General features: G+C 43.3%; 1 protein-coding gene and 1 long non-coding RNA gene across 2 annotated transcripts; one reads left to right on the forward strand and one right to left on the reverse strand.

Annotated features, from left to right (window-relative positions):
* Window positions 1-5,347: 5,347 nt before the first annotated feature.
* Window positions 5,348-5,990, reverse strand: LOC309383630. The gene is made up of 2 exons (XR_014173879.1): window positions 5,917-5,990; window positions 5,348-5,515 (listed from the first exon to the last, which is right to left on the reverse strand). It is a non-coding gene; the product is annotated as an uncharacterized lncRNA (long non-coding RNA).
* A 60-nt stretch (window positions 5,991-6,050) lies between these two features.
* Window positions 6,051-19,280, forward strand: SERPINA10 (serpin family A member 10). Its single transcript, XM_081936414.1, has 5 exons — window positions 6,051-6,109; window positions 6,689-7,410; window positions 15,812-16,085; window positions 16,660-16,807; window positions 19,066-19,280. The coding sequence occupies exons 2-5, from the start codon at window positions 6,702-6,704 to the stop codon at window positions 19,255-19,257; spliced, it is 1,323 nt and encodes a 440-aa protein (XP_081792540.1). The 5' UTR covers window positions 6,051-6,109; window positions 6,689-6,701; the 3' UTR covers window positions 19,258-19,280.
* Window positions 19,281-21,214: the final 1,934 nt, after the last annotated feature.

Raw genomic sequence — 21,214 nt, forward strand, 5'->3', positions numbered from 1 at the left:
CCGATATATGCTAATATCTAACAAAAAGCAGAGTGCCTTCTTATGCAGAACAGTTCTGATAAGTCAACACACTAATAGTAGCAACAGGGCATTAAAATAATCCTCAAGGAAACCAAGAATAATCCTTTCAAGCTATGATTATGAAGATTTTCCATTTGTTTTATAGAATGTAGGATCTTCAAACATCAATGGCAAATATGGGGAAAGGGTAGTCATGGTGAACAGAGCAATAGAAATATGCCGTTCAGTTATTCATCCTCTTCCTTGGACCACTTACATCACCAAAGCAACATCTAAAACATATTTTTTTGAGGGGGGGGTGTTTTCAAACAAACTATTTTGTTTGAGCCATAAGGAAAGCTCTTAACTCTGCCTAGCTACCTGACCCTAACTCCACTAAGCCTTGGGATAAGGCTATTACATTGCAATGGATTTTTCCACTGTTTTTCTGGATACCATCTGAATGTAATATTAGGAATATTTTATTCAGGCTTTTGGAAATTTTTGAAATCAGCCTTCCATCTTTCATGTTATTAAACATCTACTAAAAGTTTCATACATGGTTTTAAAATGAATTGGTATTATATTGATTATATTGATGATATTCAGCATCTTTCCTTTTTAGGTATCTTGAGAGCTTCACTCTGGTTTTGGCTTTTAAAAGAACTACATGTGTGGGAGAACAGACTGAATGTAATCCTGGGGAAGACAAATTTGGGGAAATATAGCAATAACCGGAAAGGACTGGTTTTCCTTAAAGGCCAAGTTTATAAGAATAGTCACAAAATGGCAGATAGCATATGTTTTAACATAAATAAATTCACAAGCAAATAGTATTCACATTGCCTATCCCTCCTCTGCTTGAAGATTTTGTTGTTTCACTGGCAATCCAAGTGCAGGAGCTATTGAAAGACCCAGGTCTTATCCATCTTTGGCTAACCTAATACTCTCAAAATACATAGCACTGTGCCACCAAAACCCAAGTTCTCTGGGAATGGTCGACATTGTAATGCAAGGCAATTAAAAGGCATCACCTTGAGAAAGTCTAATTTAATCTCTAAATCCAGTGTGGGTTTTTCCTTAGTGCAGCTTCTCATAGGTTCAATATTTTGCAACATACAGATAATTTCCTTATCCCTGTATTTCATGACCTCCTAGTAACAGTCAATAGTTCAGGAAACAGAGTAAGGGCAGGGCTGAAAGAAGCTGCCCCCCCCCTTCTTGGGTTGGGAAAGGCATGCAATGAGCTTGCTTCAAAACTGTCTTTCCACTGACAGCAAAAGGGTTGTTGTGACATCTAGTGGCTATGGAAAAATGCTGCTGCTTTTTGTTTCTACTTTACTTACTTACTTTACTTTTATTGGATTTGTTAACCGCTCCCTCTCCCCTAGGGGACTCGGGGCGGTGTACAGACAGAATAAAAACATTATAAAAAACATTATATACAGCAAATTACAAAACCCCATAAAAACAAATTAAACATAAGTCTGTACAATAATGCCTAGATTAATTAATGATTAAAACCAAATTAAAATACCCCAATTTAAAATAACCAGTCAGGAAGATCATCTTTCTAGATACATTCTAGTATCTAAACTGACTCCAAAATGCTGATTATGAATGTGAGACATGGAAGAGTCCCAAATTCTTCACTATTTGTCCAAAGATTTTGACATTCCTACCACTGTCCCTGTCTTCTCTGTCCCAGAAATCACTAACTAAATAAAGAGTGAAAAAAATGCTTCTTCTAAGTTGGGCTCAAATTCTGCACATATTCGTATCCTTTCCTTAGTAATAATGCAGAGGTGACTTTTCACTGTCTTCTTCTGGTAGATTTTTCTTAACTTCACCGAGGCTAAACGTACTTATCTGTCCACTCCAAGGTCAACCAGGTTCTGCAGCCTAGCTTGGTTTGGTTAAACAAAATATACCTACATTATTTTAAAACTTGAGAAAGGGGAGCAAGGATTTAACTGTTGTCAGGAGAGGAGAATTAGTAGTGACACGTTCAAGAATATATGAACATCTTGCATAGGGTCATGTTCTCCCTTACAGTGCCATTGATCCTGATAATTACATATTGCTTCTAATATCAGAAGCCATTATATTCTTGCAATTTTGAAACCAGGGAAAGATCCAAACCTTCCCCAAAGTTACAGGCCACTTGCTCTTCTATGTGTCACGCACAAACCTTTAGAAAGGCTTGTGTTATAGAATAGCTCTAGCAGTAGAATCTATAATCCAAATAGAACAATCCGGATTGCAGTGATCAAATCCTTGCACTAACTTCTTATCTGGAGAATGGACTCCAAAGGAAAATAAAGAAATGTCTCTATTTTTCTTGACCTCTTGGTGACCTACGATACAGTCTGGAGAGAAGGACTTCTCCTCCAACTAATCAAGGTTATACCTTGTCACAACACCATTGCCTTGATTCATTGCCTTGATTGGCAACATTTTGTGTAACAGGCTATTTCAAGTTTTGTAGCAGACTCTGTAACAGCTTTGTTCCCTATGCCATCTGTCTGGTAAACTCGCAAGATTCATCTTTCACCCATGTTCATGTATACATCTGAACTAGACTGTGTTGTTTCTCTGTGTCATATAATATATGTGGATATATGCATCATTTTATATTTATTTATTTATTCTGTCATGTTTATGTAGCATATATTGGAGGTGGTGGCCCATTGAGAGCTGTATGCAATGAAATTTCATTTTAATGTATGCCGATTAGTGTATATTCAAAATGCCAATAAAGTTATTCTAAGTCTAATTCAATAAAAGCAGGTATTGTAAGATGAACAACAGACTATCACAAGGACCAGTGCTATCCCCTTCTCTTTGTAACTTTACATCTATGACAGTGGTTCTCAACCTGTGGGTCGCGACCCCTTTGGGGTCGAACGACCCTTTCTCAGGGGTCACCTAAGACCATCGGAAAACACATATTTTTGATGGTCTTAGGAACCGAGACACCTGCGTGCCACTGTTTAGAGCCAGGGGGCGCTGCCTAGCGAAAGGGAAGGGCTACCTGACAGGAGCAGCGGTGCAAGGACAGCCGACGCCCAGCCAATTGTGACATGAGAGGCACTGGTGGGCGGATCAGACGGCTGCGCCTGATGAGGGGAGAGGAGGGGGGAGAATGGAGCACGCGAGCGCCAGCGAGGCAGTGCCCTGAGAGGTGGCCGGGCTCAGCTTGGTCTCCCAGCGGCGAGGAGAGGGGGAGGGGAGGCCAGGAAGAAGGTGCCAACAACTGAGGTGGGAAGGATGGTGATGATGTCCCTTCAGTCCGCAGCCTCCTCCTCCTCAGAGATTCAGAAGTTCATGCGGCCGCTCTGCAGCTGCTGGCTCCAGACGTTTGGGTTTTCCCTTTTCTGTAAAAACTTCTGTCCATTCACAAGGAGACCCGCCTTCATTTCCTTCCCGTGGTATCTATGAATGAATGAATGGTTGGAAAACTTGGGAGTGAGAGGATTCCAGGAGTTTAGGAGAGGAGGGGAAAAAGGTAGCCGTCACAAAACTTCTTCAGCAAAATAAAGCACTACATCTTTTTAGTTTTAAGCTTCCATGCTTAGAATAGAATGGAATGGAATAGGAAAATGGAATGGGAATGAAATAGGAATTGGATAGAATAGAATAGAACAGAATAGAATAGAATAGAATGAAATAGGAATAGAATGAAATAGGAATAGAAATGTTTATTGGTGAAGTGTTTTAAGACACACAAGGAATTTCTCCAGTGCACCAACTCATAGTGTACATATAAACAGCAGGTAATAGGTCATAGGTCACAATAATAGTTATGATCATTAGTTACAAACAACAATTTATAAATCATTAGGAACCAGGACAGGATGAAAAATAGGAGGGGATATCCAATCTAGTACTGTACTTCTCTTTGACCCTTTTTTTTACTGTCTTTCTTCTCTGTTTTAATTTTATTTTGTAACCAACTGAAATGTTTCATGGACTTTTTGTAACAAGGTTAGAGGTTATATTATATTTAGTTCTACATTTCTACAAATGTACAAGTTCTACATTTAGGCAACAAAAACGGAATGCACAGGTACAGTATAGGTGGTACCTTGCTCAATAGTAGTAACTGTGAGAGGGATCTTGGAATCCTAGTGGACAACCATTTAAATATGAGCCAGCAATGTGCAGCAGCTGCCAAAAAAGCCAACACAGTTCTAGGCTGCATCAACAGAGGGATAGAATCAAGATCACATGAAGTGTTAATACCACTTTATAATGCCTTGGTAAGGCCACACTTGGAATACTGCATTCAGTTCTGGTCGCCATGATGTAAAAAAGATGTGGAGACTCTAGAAAGAGTGCAGAGAAGAGCAACAAAGATGATTAGGGGACTGGAGACTAAAACATATGAAGAACGGTTGCAGGAACTGGGTACGTCTAGCTTAAGAGAAAGAAGGACTAGGGGAGACATGATAGCAGTGTTCCAATATCTCAGGGGTTGCCACAAAGAAGAGGGAGTCAAAGTATTCTCCAAGGCACCTGAGGGTAGAACAAGAAGCAATGGGTGGAAACTAATCAAGGAGAGAAGCAACTTAGAACTGAGGAGAAATTTCCTGACAGTTAGAACAATTAATCAGTGGAACAGCTTGCCTCCAGAAGTTGTGAATGCCCCAACACTGGAAGTCTTTAAGAAGATGTTGGATAGCTATTTGTCTGAAACGGTATAGGGTTTCCTGCCTAGGCAGGGGGTTGGACTAGAAGACCTCCAAGGTCCCTTCCAACTCTACTATTGTATTGTATTGTATATATATATATTATTTTCATTAGCAAACCATTTCACAATATATAATTACATATTGTTTTTGTGGTTAATCAATATGCTTTAATTACGTTCAATTTGTAATAATGAAAATATATCCTGCATATCAGATATTTACATTACAATTCATAACAGTAGCAAAATTACAGTTATGAAGTAGCAATGAAAATAATTTTATGGTTGGAGGTCCCCACAACATGAGGAACTGTATTAAAGGGTCGTGGCATTGGGAAGGTTGAGAACCACTGATCTATGACCTGCCTGAAATGTTTCTCATAAATTTATTTATGCCAATGATATGACTCCTACAGTCCAAAGAACCAACTTCAGTGATGTAGAGAGCATCCTTTCTCAAGATCTCCAGATACTTCAAAAAATGGCACCTCCAACTAAGCCTGACAAAAACAGAAGTAGCCATATTTCAGGCAAATTACCAGACTTCACTGAAGTTCCGGAATCATATTTTTCAATGTAGTAACTCTACAAAGTACTCAGGGATAGCAGATCACTAGCCTTCTGACAGCACCCAGAAAAAACAGCTGCAAAATGGAAAAACCACAACTGTTTAATGAACAGATTGCCTGAAGCATCCTGGGGTGCTGATGCTAACACCCCATGGCTTGGCTTTGGTTTATTCCACAGCTGAATATTGAGTTGCCATGTGGTTTAACAGCACCCATGTCCAAATGGTCCATGTCCAACTTTGCCAGTGAGAATCTGAAACATAAGAAATATGAACACAGGAAAGCTCAGCACAGTAAAAGAGGAAATGGAGCAACTATATATTGCCACCTAGAGTAGCCCCTTAGCCAGATAGGCAGCAAATGAATTTAACAAATAAATAAATATTGACATCTTGGCATTGGTGTATTGCAATACATTAAAAGTACATAATTTCAGTCAGAAAGTCACTCAGCAATTTAAAAACAAAGAAGAAACAGTGCTATTTTCTTAATTAGGGGAGGATATACAAGGGCATCACTTGGCATAATGCTATCAATGATTGATTAATATCAATTAGAGTTTGTGAACAGCCCTTTAATATAACAAGTATCTTTCTCTTTATTATTGTTTATTTCTTTAATTTTAAATCCAGCTACCCAAGAGACCTTACTTACTGGAATCTGGTTATTGCCTCTTTAACTCTGTTCTGTGGCAAAATGAAGGCATTCCTGTTTGTCATTCAGTTAATCTACAACAGACAAAACTATGGAACTACACTTTGGAATAGCAAATATTTACCTCACCTTAATGTTGTAACTTGTTTCCTTTTTCAGGCTTCAGAAAGGTAAAAAAGAGACTGTCCTGCAGGTAAGATAGAAGCATCTGCATTTAATTTAAAATTATAATGAAAAATATTGTGGGTTGCAAAGTGGAATTGGTTTATATATTGCTATCAGGGTTGTTTTAAAGTTTATTCAAAGTGTTCTTCTTTTAAAATATGATCTAATCAGACTGGAAAGACTAAGTCAATTTGCCTAGAATCTCTTTCTTTCTGATCAACAGTTTCCATTACTAGATTACATAAAAATTGTCTTTCCATCAGATCCATGTTTAATGGGGATTCTGTCAATAAATTTTTACATCTTTAGTAAGACTTTTAAATATGAAATAATGCAGAAGCATCTTTAGTATTTTCATTATTGTTGTGTTGTTTCAGTGTAAAAAAGAACACTAAATGAATTTGGGAAGATTTCTAATCTTAGTTTATTTTAATGTGAAAGTAATAAATTAACATGAGATAATCCCATTGATGCTACCTTTAGAAAAGATATTGGGATAAATGAGTTGGATGGGGTTGTACTACAGCCTCCAAATGCCAAAACATCCTTTCTTTTTTAATTACAATATTAACTTGTGTCATCAATTTATGTTTACTCTTTTCACCAGAAAGAAGCAACTGATGTGCAAAATGAAAACTAACTTTTTGTTGGTCTTCTTTGGACTGATTGCTGAAATGTACATATCGAATGGAATAGCAGAAAATTCAGAAGTGGAGGTACCACAGAGCTTAGTGTTAAATCTCTTCCCTTTCAATGATTCTGATAAACAATATCCACATGATACTACTCAAAAGTCATCTAGTGAAAGCCCCTCATCATTAGTCTCTTTGCACAATTTCACAGAAAAAATTAACAATTTTGGATTCAATCTCTACAGGAAAATAGCACTGCAGCATGACAGCAATATCTTCTTCTCCCCGCTATCACTGTCTTTTACTCTAGCAACATTCATGTTGGCGTCAGAAGGGGCAACCCACCGCCAAATAAGTCAATCTTTAAATTTGCTGTTTATGAAAGAAAAAGAGGAGCAGTTTCTGACTTTGTTCCAACAACTAAGGCTTAACATCACCCAAAATGAAGAGTTCACTCTTTCGCAGAATAGCTTCTCTTTCATCCAGGAAGAATTTCAGATCAAGGATGCTTTCCATAACTTGTCCAAGAAATATTTTGACATGGAATTTTTGTCAGTTGATTTCCACAACTCTACTCTTGCCAAAAAAATTATCAATGAGCACATTAAAAAGTACACAAGAGGTGTGATCCCTACACTGTTTCACACTTTTGATCAGCATGCTAAAATCATTCTACTGAATTACATACTATTTCAAGGTAACTTTTTTTCATTAATTCTTTCATGGTTTTTAAAGAGGAGAGCTCAGGGCACCAGCCACAGTAACTTTATCAGAGTGTCTCTCTGTAAAAAATGTGGGAAACCTGTCCTTAACTTAATCTCCTAAATGTGTCAACAGAAGGGTCCATTCTCAAAGCTATTATTCCTTTTCCTATATGTTTTGTTTATGGGTGGAAAGGCCAATTGATTCACATCAATTATCCTTCTCATGTGACATACTTCACTGATATTTATTATTATTATTATTATTATTATTATTATTATTATTATTATTATTATTATTATTATTATTATTATTATTATTATTATTATTTCTTGGATTTCTAAACCGCCCCCTCTCCCAAAAAGGGACTCGGGGCGGTGTACAGCCAAATGCAGATAAAAATACAATAATATAAAACAGTTAAATACATTTGGGTGGAGGAGATAAGGCTGTAGAAGAAATAAATATACCATAAAAGCCCTAAAAACATCCCCAATTAAAATACCCAAACCCAATTAAAATATATCCCCAGGAGGTAAAACTAAGAGAGTGCCAGGCCAGCTGATTGAAATAGGTGAGTCTTTAATTTTTGACGGAAGGAACGGAGGTCGGTGGTAGTTCGAATATCAGGGGGGAGGTCATTCCAGAGGGTTGGGCCCATCACAGAGAAGGACCTACTCCTAGGTGTCGCCCGCTGGCATTGCCTAGCGGACGGCACCAGAAGGAGTCCCTCCCTGTGTGAGCGGATAGGTCGCAGGGACGTGTGTGGTAGGATGCGATCCTGCAGATAACTAGGTCCTATGCCATGGAGCGCTTTAAAGATGGTGATCAATACCTTGAAACGCACCCGAAAGGCCACAGGTAGCCAGTGCAGCTCGTGCAGGAGAGGTGTTACGTGGGAGTAACGTGTACTCCCCATGATAACCCGCGCGGCTGCGTTCTGAACTAACTGCAGTCTCCGGATGCGTCCCAAGGGAAGCCCCATGTAGAGGGCATTGCAGTAGTCCAGGCGAGACGTCACCAGCGCATGAGTGACCGTGCGCAGGGCACTCCGGTCCAATAGGGGGCGCAATTGGCGCACCAGGCGAACCTGGTGGAACGCCCCCCTTGCCACGGCTGCCACATGGTCCTCTATTGACAACCGGGCATCAAGGAGGACGCCCAAATTGCACGCCCGCTCCACAGGGGACAGTTGTTCGCCCCCTATGGCCAGCGATGGTGTCAGCTGACTGAATCGAGGTGCCGGTACCCACAGTCACTCGGTCTTGGAGGGGTTGAGTTTGAGTCTGTTGTCCCCCATCCAGACCCCGACGGCTTCCAAACACCGGGACATCACTTCGACAGCCTCGTTGGGGTGGTTTGGGGTTGAAATGTACAGCTGAGTATCATCAGCATACAGGTGGTATCCCACCCCAAAACCACGAATGATCTCACCCAGCGGCTTCACGTATGCGTTGAACAGGAGAGGCGAGAGGACCGACCCCTGTGGCACTCCACAAGTGAGTGGCCTCAGGGACGACCTCTGCCCCCCTGTCAACACACATTGCTTCCGGTCGGAGAGGTAGGAGCCGAACCACCGCAAAACGGTGCCTCCGACTCCCATCCCCTCCAACCGGCGCAATAGGATACCATGGTCGATGGTATCAAAAGCCGCCGAGAGGTCTAATAGGACCAGGATAGAGGAACAACCCCTATCTCTGGCCCTCCAGAGATCATCAACCAACGCGACCAAGGCTGTCTCTGTGCTGTGCCCGGGTCGGAAGCCGGACTGGCGTGGGTCTAGATAGTCGGATTCGTCCAGGTGTCGTGGGAACTGCTGCGCCACCACATTCTCAACAACCTTCGCCAAGAAGGGGAGGTTGGAGACTGGACGGTAATTAGCTAGCTCCATTGGGTCGAGCGAAGGTCTCTTGAGCAAGGGTCTCACCACCGCCTCTTTCAAGGCGGTTGGTAAGTATCCCTCACCCAATGAGGCGTTCACCAGGCCCAGAAGCCAGCCTCGTGTCACCTCCCAGGCTGCCAGTACCAGCCAGGAGGGGCACGGGTCCATTGAACATGTGGTGGGCCGCAGCCGTCCACGCAACCTGTCCAAATCCTCGGGGGCAACAGAGTCAAACTCCTCCCAGAATGGTCTCTCAAGACTCGCTGTTGACGGCTCGTCTGGTCCACTGACGGAGGTCCATCCGCTCCGGATCTGATCGATTTTGTCCTGGAGATATTCTCCAAACTCCTCTGCTCTTCCCTGTAAGGGTGTCTCGCGCGTCCCTTGTGATAGAAGGGAGCGGGTCACCCGAAACAGGGTGGCAGGGTGGTTATCCGCGGACGCAATAAGGGCGGCACAATATCTATGCTTGGCCGCTCTTATTGCCACAAGGTAAGTCCGCAAATAGGCTCTTACCTGTGTTCGATCAGATTCGGAGTGTGAGGACCTCCACCTGCTCTCTAGACGTCTCCTGTGGCGCTTCATCACCCTTAGCTCCTCAGTGAACCAAGGAGCCCGGGTGGGTCGATGTCGCAGGAGAGGTCGCAAAGGCGCAACCCGGTCCAAGGCCCCAGTCGTCGCCCTATTCCAGGCAGTCACTAGGTCCTCGGAGCGGGAGCGGGACAGGGCTACAGGTATTGGCCCAAGCTCCGTCTGGAATCTGTCCGATTCCATCAGGTGCCTGGGGCGGTACCAGCTTGTAGAGTCTGGTTCCGCCTCGGAGCGGTGGGGGATAGCGCCAGGGAAGTCCAGCCGGAGGGATGAGTGATCTGACCATGACAGGGGCGTGATGACTAAGTCCCCTATTCCCAGATCACTCGTCCACTGTTCAGATACAAAAATGAGGTCCAGTGTGTGGCCCCCTTCGTGAGTGGGGCCCTGAACTAATTGGGTCAGGTCCATGGCCGTCATGGAAGCCATGAACTCCCGAGCCACCTCGGAAGCCGCTCCCGTTGACAGCAAGTTGAAGTCCCCCATGACCAAAAGTCTGGGAGTCTCAACTGCCGTCGCTGAGATTAGCTCGAGGAGCTCGGGCAGGGCTGCTGATGCATAGCGAGGAGCCAAGTATACAATCAGCAAGCCCCACTGCCTCCCTGGGCCCCAGTTCACACCAAGGGACTCACACCCGGGTATCTGAGGGACAGTGAACTCCCTCGGCTCTAAACGTTCCCGAATAACCACCGCCACCCCACCACCCTTACCCAGGGCCCGGGGCTGATGGAATGCCCGGAAACCTGGTGGGCACATTTCCACGAGGGGTAAACCACCCTCATGGCCCAACCAGGTCTCCGTTATCCCTGCAAGGTCTAGCTCCCCCTCTGAGATCAACTCATTAATGAGGGGGGCCTTGTTGGTAACAGACCTTGCATTGCAGAGCATCAGCCACAGGCCCTGGCTCTGTAGTTCCTGTCCACCTAGACTGCAGGGGTTGGTACAAGCGACCGGGCGTAACCAGCAGCCACGGTCTCCCAACCGACCTTGGGATCTTATCCTGTCCTCGCATCCCCTCCTCCCCACGACCGTTGTAATAGGACAACCCTCTGCTCGAGTGACCTTTATTTCCCCCCCCCTCCACCGCATCCCCGTCCTTCCTAGACTCACCTGTTTGTCCGGCACTGGCTCTCCTCCCGGTCTGATTAGCCCTCCCCCCCACCCTGGAACCCCCTAAAAAAGATAAAAAACATTTTACTAAAAATCCCCTTAACTTCCGGTTCCTGCACCTCTCGGGGTCCACGAACCCGTCCTCGAGGCGGGCCCTTGAAAGAGCCAAGGGCCAAACCTGCGAGAGAGGGGCCTCCCGCAGGCGGAGCAAGTCTAACCTCGAATAGGTTATTATCAAAATTCCAGTGGGGGTTAAGGTGCTGTAGATGGTAAAAATAAGTCAGTATGGGGGGGTGGGGTAAAAGGCATTAGTCTCATAAGTCAGTGTGGGGGGGGTAAGAGGCATTGTCCTGGATGATTCTTCAGTAAAGAGTAAAGAGTGGGGGGGGGAGCAGATGTCCAGATGATAAGATTAGACGGATATGGCGAAGATGGAAAAAATGGTAGAAAAAATGGGTGATAGCCCCAGCTGGTAAATGGTAAGATAGTAAAATAGATGATAACCCTCCATAGTCTTAGATGGTCCTAGGTGGGCATAGGCTCAGGAACAGAGATTCAGGGTCCTTGGTGGGTGGGGGGGGCAATCTTGGCCCAGGTATCCAGATAACCATAATCCCAGGCAGCCTTCCAGCCTCTCCATGGTCATAGGCCCAGTCCATGGCCCTAGGCCAGATCTTCCAGAGGCCTCAGATGATCCAGGCCCCCCCAGCCACCATAGCCACCATCCTATCCCACTCTGTCCTGGTGCCCACCTGAAGGGTCCAATAAACCAGGCTATCACCCAGCGCTCACCCAGGCGTTGTTCCAGGCGTTGGTCTTCCGGCGCCTCCAGGAGTCCAGGGAGCCGCCAAAGGATGACGAGAAGCCTCCGCGAAAAAGCCTCGGCAAGGCCCTTGGTAGAGGCATCTTTACCAGCAGCTGCTGCTATCTCCATTCCGCCTGGCCTCAGGTCTTCTTTCGGCCTCTCCTAGTCGGCTGCCTCGCCTCTTTGCCGGCCGCTCTGTCGCTCCACTTGTCTCCTCTGCCGGCGCGCTTCTATGCCGGCGCGCTCCTCTGCCGACGATCTTCTATGGCCTCCCCTCGATCACCACGACCACCCTGACGGACCGAAATAGGTCCAAAACCAGCCCGGGTGGTTCATCAGTCCGACTCTCGGCCCTCCGATGGAACGAGGGCCGGAAACAGCACCCATTGCCCCATTGGAGCTCTGTAGCATCTCCCGGAGCTCAAGAGGCGACCGCCATTGCCGGAAGCTCCTCCTCGTAGCCATTTCCACGCAGTAATGCCTATTATCATTTCTGGTCCGCATTTCTTATTTTAAACTTGCAGTGCAAATGCTACCAGTGCTATTTAGGTGGGAGAAATTATGAAAATTACTTACCTTCAGGAATGTACAGTGCTATTTCATGTAAAATTGAAGACAATTCACTGCCTTCATGACAGGTGAAAAATCCAAGATATGGTAGTACAGGTAGTGGTACCCATTATGGTTGCATGTTATGACAGCCAACCACTACCCTCTGCTCTCTTTGATGCAGTCATTAAATGACTATGTGTAGGTCCTTAAGTAGATCATGGGTGCCTCAGGGATGAGGGGAGGCCCTAGGAGGCCTACCAGAGGCCTAAGTCCACCTACCCCAGGTCTCCTAAGCCATCACCCAATCTCTGAAACATCCCATGATCTGCTTCCCATTCTTTGGGGTCCTCACTTTTTGCTGGGCAATGTAACATGAATCTGGATGTGGCCACCATTTTCTGAGCAACCACAATTCAATGCAGCCACTCAGAAAATGGCAGCCACTTCCAGGATCACACTATGTGACCCAGCAACAAAGTGGCTTGCTACTTTTCATTTAAAGGTAATTGAGCAAGAATATATGGGGCCTAGTGGGTTGGGAAGCAGACCCAAGGCCTGTAAAGACCCAGTGGGGTCAACAGAGTATGATAGGTGAGGGGAAATAGGCAGGTAGGTAGTGCAGCATTCCTAAGGGTGAATGACAGAGGGGGTGCAATAATGATAGCAAGAGCACTTAGACGTAGCCTTACCACTCCATAGTGCTTTTCAGCACACTCTGGGCAGTTTACAATGTCAGCATATTGCCCCAAACATTCTGGGTCCTCATTTTACCAACCTCAGAAGGATGGAAGGCTGACTCAACTGTGAACCCCATCAGGATCGAACTGCAGACTGTGGGCAGAGGTAGCCTGCAAAACTGCGTTCTAACCACGGTGCCACCACAATATAGGAGGTCTTGTCATAACTTTGAATGGCCACTGATTATAAGTTGAGGACTACCTTTATGATATCTGAATTCCTCATGGTTTTGTAGAAACCTGTCACTGGAAAAACTGAAATTACCAAAGCCCCTGAATGTCCCCATGAAATATTCAGAACTCTATTTTTTAAATTGGACCAGAATATCAAGTCATCATTTCAAGGGGAAGTTGATTGATCAATTATTTGATTGATTGATACAATTTTTACACAATCCATTTCACCTAAATGACTCTTCAAAGGTTTTTTGAGGTTGATCCTGCACACATAAAATATGACCCCCCCCCAAGTTTTAATAAATGATTATTGTATAAATCAGGATCAAGAAATTACATTTTCTACAGTTCTACAATAATAAAACAGAGCACGATATTCCCTGTCTGGTGACTCCTAATTGTTTAAGATATTGATTGCTAGAACCTCCAGAGCCAGCATGGCTCCTGGTTTCTGTGACCTGAGATCCAGCACAAGCAGAAGGGAAGGAGTGATCTGGAAAAATGGATATTCACATATTGCTGCATAAATCATCTAGCACATGAGCATGTTTCTTATCCTATTTGTCTGAACCCATAGCAAAAGGGAAATTCCAGTTAATATTTTTTAATTAAAAATTGTATTTAAGAGAAATTCAAATGGCACCTTCTCTTACCCTAATGTATTAAGAGACCTGTAGTAGGGATGAAGACTATTATATGTGAAAGTGAAATGAAATGATGCCTCTTTATGCCTTTTCTGATCTTTATGAATGTAATGGTAAGTCCAGAAGGAGTTCTATGTACAGAGTTCTGTAAATACTTTGCGCTGAATGTAGTGAGGCTATCAAGTGAATTCTCTCCCCCTATCAAATATTTAATGAATATGATTTTGAAGCAAAGCCAGGCCTCATAGAGATGTGCAGATACAAGAAGAGATACCTCTCCTTGCAATTTTCATGGGGGGGGGGGATTGAAAATTGCCTTATATGGCCTGTATATTGTTGAATTTCTATTGTTTTAATGAATATCATGAATTTCATTTCTCTATCATTTTCATAGCCAAAAAAAAAGGGGGGGGGGAGTGAATGAGACCAGAAAGATATTTCCAGCTGTTGCCTGTCAAATATTTGAAAAGAGCACCATGGCAACTAAAAAGCCTATTGCAATTAAATATTGCTAATTTCACTTCTGTATTTTTAGCTCTTGCTCTGATTCTTTTCTAATTGCAAAGTTGCAATAAAGTGCGTTGCTGAGAGATGAGGGAGGATGAGGACATCTGCTATGTTGAACATTAAGGGGCAATTTAATTCCTAGAGGATTCGGTGAGTTTTAAGCAATTGGAAAACATGCAGGATGGCACCCATTGTAAGTGGGAGGTTACAAGGAGGTAACTAAACATTTCTTGGTAGATGGGAGTAGGGAGAATTGGCACAATCACATTGAACAATAAGGCAATAGCTTTTAAGAGACCAAAATGGATTGCGTTGGAGCCTCTGTTTAGAGATAGTATTCAGCAGGTTCTGACCAGTTCTGGAGAACCGGTAGCGGAAATTTTGAATAGTTCAGAGAACCGGTAAATACCACCTCTGGCTGGCCCCACCCCATCTATTTTCTGCCTCCCGAGTCTCAGCTGATCGGGAGGGTATGGGGATTTTGCAGTAACCTTCCCCTGGAGTGGGGTGGGAATGGAGATTTTGCAGTAACCTTCCCCTTTCATGGCCCACCAAGCCATGCCAGGCCCACCAAGCCACGCCTACAGAACCGGTAGTAAAAAAAATTGAATCCCACCACTACTTTGGTTCTGTCTCCATAGCTATTCAAAGAAGTGTTGTTGATCCCACAAAGTTGTGCTGGGAATGATAGTGGAATGAGAGACCTTTGAATCCCCAATAGGGAAGGAAAACTGGTCAGTAGCATAGATAACAAATGTGGTGCCACTGACTTCTCATATGAGGCCATGTTCTGCCTTGGCATTGCAAGCAAAGTAGGTGGCGCCCGAACTAAGAAATGGTTAGAGCAGGATAATATTTAGATATGAATGAATGAATTTTGGATTAAATGTACTGAGTAAGATTATTCTCAAGTGGTGGGAAGTCCAGATTTAAGTCTCCATTTGATCATGGAGCTCACTGGCTCTACAGTATTCATCTGTGACAGTGAAGTAGAACTGCACACTGATGCATGGAGCCAGTCAGTATGAAAAAGTAAGAGAGTAGCATTTATCGGCTTTTCAAAATGAAATGGGGCTGGATTGAACTGGTGATTCATATAATTAATCACTACTCCTCTAACAAGAGACTCGGTTAATGTGCAGCTCCTATTTATGAAAAGGAATCTCATTTGAAACAGTCATTAGCCCCTGTTATTGGATCAGAACCAGAGATTCAAACATAGGAGTGGAGTATAGATTTAAAGTTTCAGTCATACTATGGAAGAATAGAAATTCATCTTTAAATTGAAGTAAATCAGGCTGATTTGTACCTGGATTACTGTTGAATTTTCCCTCAATAATTCTGGATTATATCACAATATAAAATAACATTGCATTTCTTTATATTCTCAGGCAAATGGCTACATCCATTTTCTGCTAAATTTACAGAGCTGGAAACTTTCTATATAGACAATTACAGGACTGTTCAAGTGCCAACGATGTTCAAAACAGACAGGATTGCTTCCATATTTGATAAGACCTTGCAGTGTAATGTGATAAAGCTGCCATACAAAGGAAGTGTGCAGATGTTGATTGTTATGCCTGTGAAGGAAGCTGATTATATGTTTGTTGAAGACCATCTAACCAATGAGCTTGTGGACTCTTGGCTTCAGACCATGAAGATCAGGTATAAGTCATAACAATCAAATCACATTTTTGATTCCTAAAATCCTGGATACAAAATCCTGTAGTACAAATTAAAATGGCCAAACAGAAAAAATGTCAATAGAAATAACAAGAAGAGGAAGAAAAGGGAGTAACTGGGAATAGGCCATTGAAATTTGCCAAAGACACCTTCGATCTTTACAATATATTGCTTCATCGAAAATAAAGAAAAGCCATTGAGTTCCCTATTACCGAGTCTACTGAGAAAAAAAGAATTGGCTTTTACTTATTTAAAAAGGTCTATAACTTCTGTAAGATCTTCTGCATCATTTTTGTGAAAGCCTTCCATATGCCTGAAATTTTCATATAGTTTTCTCTTTCACAAGTTATACTTATCCAATTAATTCAAGTAAGACTTGTCACATGCATTGCCTTTGCATCATTGGTGCTCAAAATTTCATAGCATCCAGAAAGAAGGCAACAATATGCAAATGTTCTGCTGCCTGCTATTTATCTTTACAATGTTTTTTGTGCATGCAAAGTCCAGTATATGCACGTTTACCTTCAACTTGCATTTGTATTTGTTTACATTACAGGAAAATGGATATTTACTTTCCAAGCTTCAAACTAGATCAGACATATTACATGGATCAGCTGCTTCAGGATTTGGGAATTAAAGATCTTTTCTCTTATAAAGCAGACCTAAGCCATCTCACAATTCATAAATTTGCAAAAATATCACAGGTAAAAAAACGATTTGTTAATTCTGCAGCTTACTATATTCTTCAACTAAACGTATTCAACAAATAACACGAAAACCCATTCGTTTACTGGAGACCCACTTGCTAAACAGTTTGTTTCTCAATTTCATCATGCTAGCTACTTTAGCTGGAGGCAAAAGAAAAAAGAAACAGGTTCAGTGACCCCTCGAATCTTTTGGGCACCAGAAACCGGTTCTGTGGAGAGAGGCTTTTCTGTGGACTGGTGGGGGTGTGATTTCACGTGTTGCCTGATCACGCAGATGGGGATGCAGGACCAATTCTGCTCTTCCCTTGTGACTTGCATGAGCAGCGGGCTGGTGTGCACTTGTGCCAATGGTGGGTTTCAAAAAATTTTAGAACCTTTTCTGTAGGTGTGGCCTGCTTTGTGGGAATAGCTTGCCAGCCATGTGACTGAGTGGGAGTGGCTTGGCAGTCATGTGACTGGGTGGGCGTGGCCAACTTGTAAAATGTGGTGAAACTCACTTAACAACGCTTTTGCTTAGCAACCAAAATGTTGGCTCAGGAACTCTGGCATTGAAGTGTGCAAGTCTTAAAGCTGTCAAGTTACAAGACCCTTGCACCCCTAACCCTTTAGAAAAAAACCTTCAGGGGTGTTCAAACTTGACAGCTTTAAGACTTGTGGACTTCAACTCCCAGAATTCCTCCTCTCACTCTTCATCTTGATGATGTGCGGACGGGCGGGGGGAGGGAGCTGGAACTCATTCTAAACAGCACTGTAGATTTGTGGAACCTCTTCTGTCAAGCTGTCAAGTTACAAGACCCTTGCACCCCTAACCCTTTAAGGAAAAACACCCCAGGGGTCTTCAAACTTGACAGCTTTAAGACTTTAAGGTTTAGATAGGACTCTTAAAGGCAGGCGGGGCAATTGGTGAGCCAGCCAATCAGTGAGAGGCGGGCGGGGCAAGCGTGGTGCGGACGGGCGAGGCGAGGGAGCTGGAACTAGTTCTAAATGGACCGGTAGATTTATGGAACTTCTTCTATAGAAGAGGCTAGAACTGGCAGGAACCCACCCCTGACTTGTGCCCATGTGTGCACACTGCTCATGCAGCCCAGTTCTCCTCTCTACACACACGCCCCACAGCCAGGCTACCAACCATAGAGGTTGGGGACTCCTGTTCTGGGGAAAACCTGCTTCCTACTAATAACTTCCTTGACTGTGTTCATAAACTACCCTAGTGACTTTTGGGACTCCATCAGGTCCAGAGGTCCGGAGAGATTTGATCTTTTGGGCTACCCCTTTTAATTTCCCTTTCCTAATCTCCCTTCTACAGAATGTTTATTTTTTGAAGTTCAATGCTGGCGTATCCCCAGTATGTTCTTATTGAGACAAAGTGTTTGTAGCTGTGGATTCAGGATGCTGCTTCCATATAAGTGTGGGGGGAGGGGGGAAGTATGCATGAACAGTTTTGAGTAAGTTAAGTGGAAATCTGTACTGAAGAGGCGGACCGGTTGATATTGTAGGAAGTTAAAACCCAGCCTTCTCCTAGAAAAATGAAACATCCTGGGAAATATTGAAAAGGCAGAATATTATATTTCCCTGGATAAGAAATGGACAGACATGTTTTTAGGCAGGAAATAGACTCACTCTTAATAGCCCCCACCTTTATCAATGGGCCATTAAAAGGTCCGAGCCAGTGTATTTTGCATAACAAAGATATCCCCCTTCAGCTCCAGGGTGATGGGATTAAGGCATGATAGTATTAGCCCTTTACCCATCTCACCACAGGGCACTTGGGAAGAAGCAAGGTCCGAGCCAGTGTATTTTGCATAACAAAGATATCCCCCTTCAGCTCCAGGGTGATGGGATTAAGGCATGATAGTATTAGCCCTTTACCCATCTCACCACAGGGCACTTGGGAAGAAGCAATGCTCAACCAAACCTGGACTCAAAAGACAGCCATGGCCCCGTGGGAGCCATGGGGCAACCAATCAGAATACAAGCTCAAGATCAAAGCCCAGTGAGGGCATAAAACCAGGGACTTTCAGCATCTCTGCCTTTTTTTCTTCCTCACCCAACATCTGGAAGTATGTGTTCCCCCTTTTCTGTTCAGGAGCTCAAGCCATGTGATCCTGTCCACCACTAAACCATCTTTGTAAGCAGCCTCCATGTTTCCAGTGTCTTTTTCCCTACTTGGAACTGAACCCAGAAGGACATTTCTTCCAACAATTGGAAATGTAAGCATCTTGCTAAAAATCTCCCTACATTTTCACTCTTTTTAGATTCTTCAAAGAGCAAGCATTGAAGTGAATGAGAAAGGAACAGAAGCTGCAGCTGTCACTGGATCAGAAATCATGGCATACTCTTTGCCTGATACTATGCGGATAAATCGGCCATTCATTTTTATGATATATGAAGAAATTGCCAAGATTGTATTGTTTCTGGGCAGAGTTACTAACCCTACAGAACTGTGAATTAAACAAAAGATAGTATTTTATTTTTGATGCACCCTATTTTAGTGACATACCCCCTCCCACCACCACAAGGCAAAGTACATGTTATACTAAGAACACATTTTAAATATGCTCTCGCACTAGCTTCTTAATTTTCAGGAGAAAAATATAGGTATGTGGAAAATAGGTAAACATTTTCCTGCTTAAAATATTTTCACTAAAAATTCCCTCCTCAAAACAATATATAAATATAGCAAGCAGTATCTTTCAGGAAAATAGAATTAGAATAAAAATTTAATGGAAGAAATTACATCCACCCAATCCTGTTTCCAAAAGCACTCAGCACTAAAATAGCAAAAAGGAGCATGGTCAAAGAGGAAACTCCCACATCCATTATTTAGGACAGGAGTCCCCAACCTTTTTGGACCTCAGGGACCACTAAATTCATAATTTTAAATCCCGTGCACCACTAATATGATCTGTCTAATGACTAGGTGGGTGTGGCCAGGTGGTCATGGCCAACTCAATGTCACTCACATCAAGGGGCGCCTAGCCGGCCTCTACTCATCCTTCCCCTCTCAACCACTGCTCGTCTCCCCGTCTGGGCTTCTTGGGCCCCAACAGGAAGCTGTTGTTACAGCTAAGCAGCCACCATGAGAAAGAGTTGGCAAAACAGGTCATTTCAAATTTGATCAGACCAAGAGGCTTAGCAGAAGCACCTCACTGAGGACTACGATCATAGGCTTTCTGTGCAGAAGGAAGACCTGTGGGAGTGCAAGGCTTAGAGGCTCAGTGGGCTGAGAAGGTCAGCCAGTTCCAGGCCATAATGCAGTCCCATTGGAATAAGGCCCTCCAGCTCTTTGCCACCAGTGGCTCTTCCCTCCAGCCTTTGCCCAAAGCCCCGCACCAGGAGGCTGAAGCAGACCCCAAGTTGGAATTTCTGCCCCTCTCCGATCCACACAAAAAGATACCAAAGGGGGAGACTCTCTGCAGCAACACACATATTGCTCATATTGGCCCAGGGCTGTAATTTGAAGACCCCTGATTTAGTGTAATATAAGAAATGCAAATAATTTTTCTGCGGACCATCAAAATTTTCTCATAGACCACCAGTTGGTGACCGCTGGTTTAGGAAATATCTTCATTTAGACAAAACAATTATTAATCCAAAATATATAAAAAGCAGGAACCTGATTTTGGAAAGAGTAGGACAAAAAAAATATCATTTGTTCAGATGTTATGGTCACGAGGTCTACATTTTAAATATAGCTTCCAATTACTGCACTTTAAAAAAAACGTGTATCATACATACTCCTTATTGCTGTTAAAAAGTAGTTGGGCCCTCTTCTCAACATAAAGAAATTACAAATGTTTTCTGCAAGCTGATCTGAATGGAAACCACAACATAGTGCTAAAAGTTAATGCTGCTATGAAAAATATTTTTTAGAATGGGAGAATAGCTATCATGTTCCATTCTGGAGCTTATTCAGTCTGGCAGAAGAATTGCTGAAAGCAATCAATCAAAGCTATTTCAAGTCCTTCATGAGTTTATCCTGATCAACTTGGTCTTGCTTGAAGTGTACAGATCCACAATAAGAATTTGCACTTGTTACAAGGGAGATGCTCTAGATAGCAGCAGAAGGGAAGGGAAATTATATGTACCAGTTAGCATAGAAATGAGAGGCGGCCGATGTGGGAAAGCAAATCAGATTGTGGAAACTACGGAGGTTATCTCATACTGTAGAACCAAGGCAAGATCTTTGCCTGCATTTATTTGTATGGACTTGTCATTGCCTTGGAAAGGGACATCCCAGAGGCACAGTGTGGCTTTCAGCCAGACTGGAATAGAGCAGGAATGATATTTGATATGAGGTGTGCCCAGAAATGCATTCATCAGAACACGCCTCTTTACTGTCTTCCTTGATCTGACAAAGGCATTAAACACTGTAAAGAGGGAGTCTCTCTGGATCTACCTGAG

This window comes from Natrix helvetica (assembly GCF_964273705.1).
Source record: "Natrix helvetica genome assembly, chromosome: 1".
NCBI classification, from domain to species: Eukaryota; Metazoa; Chordata; class Lepidosauria; order Squamata; family Natricidae; genus Natrix; species Natrix helvetica.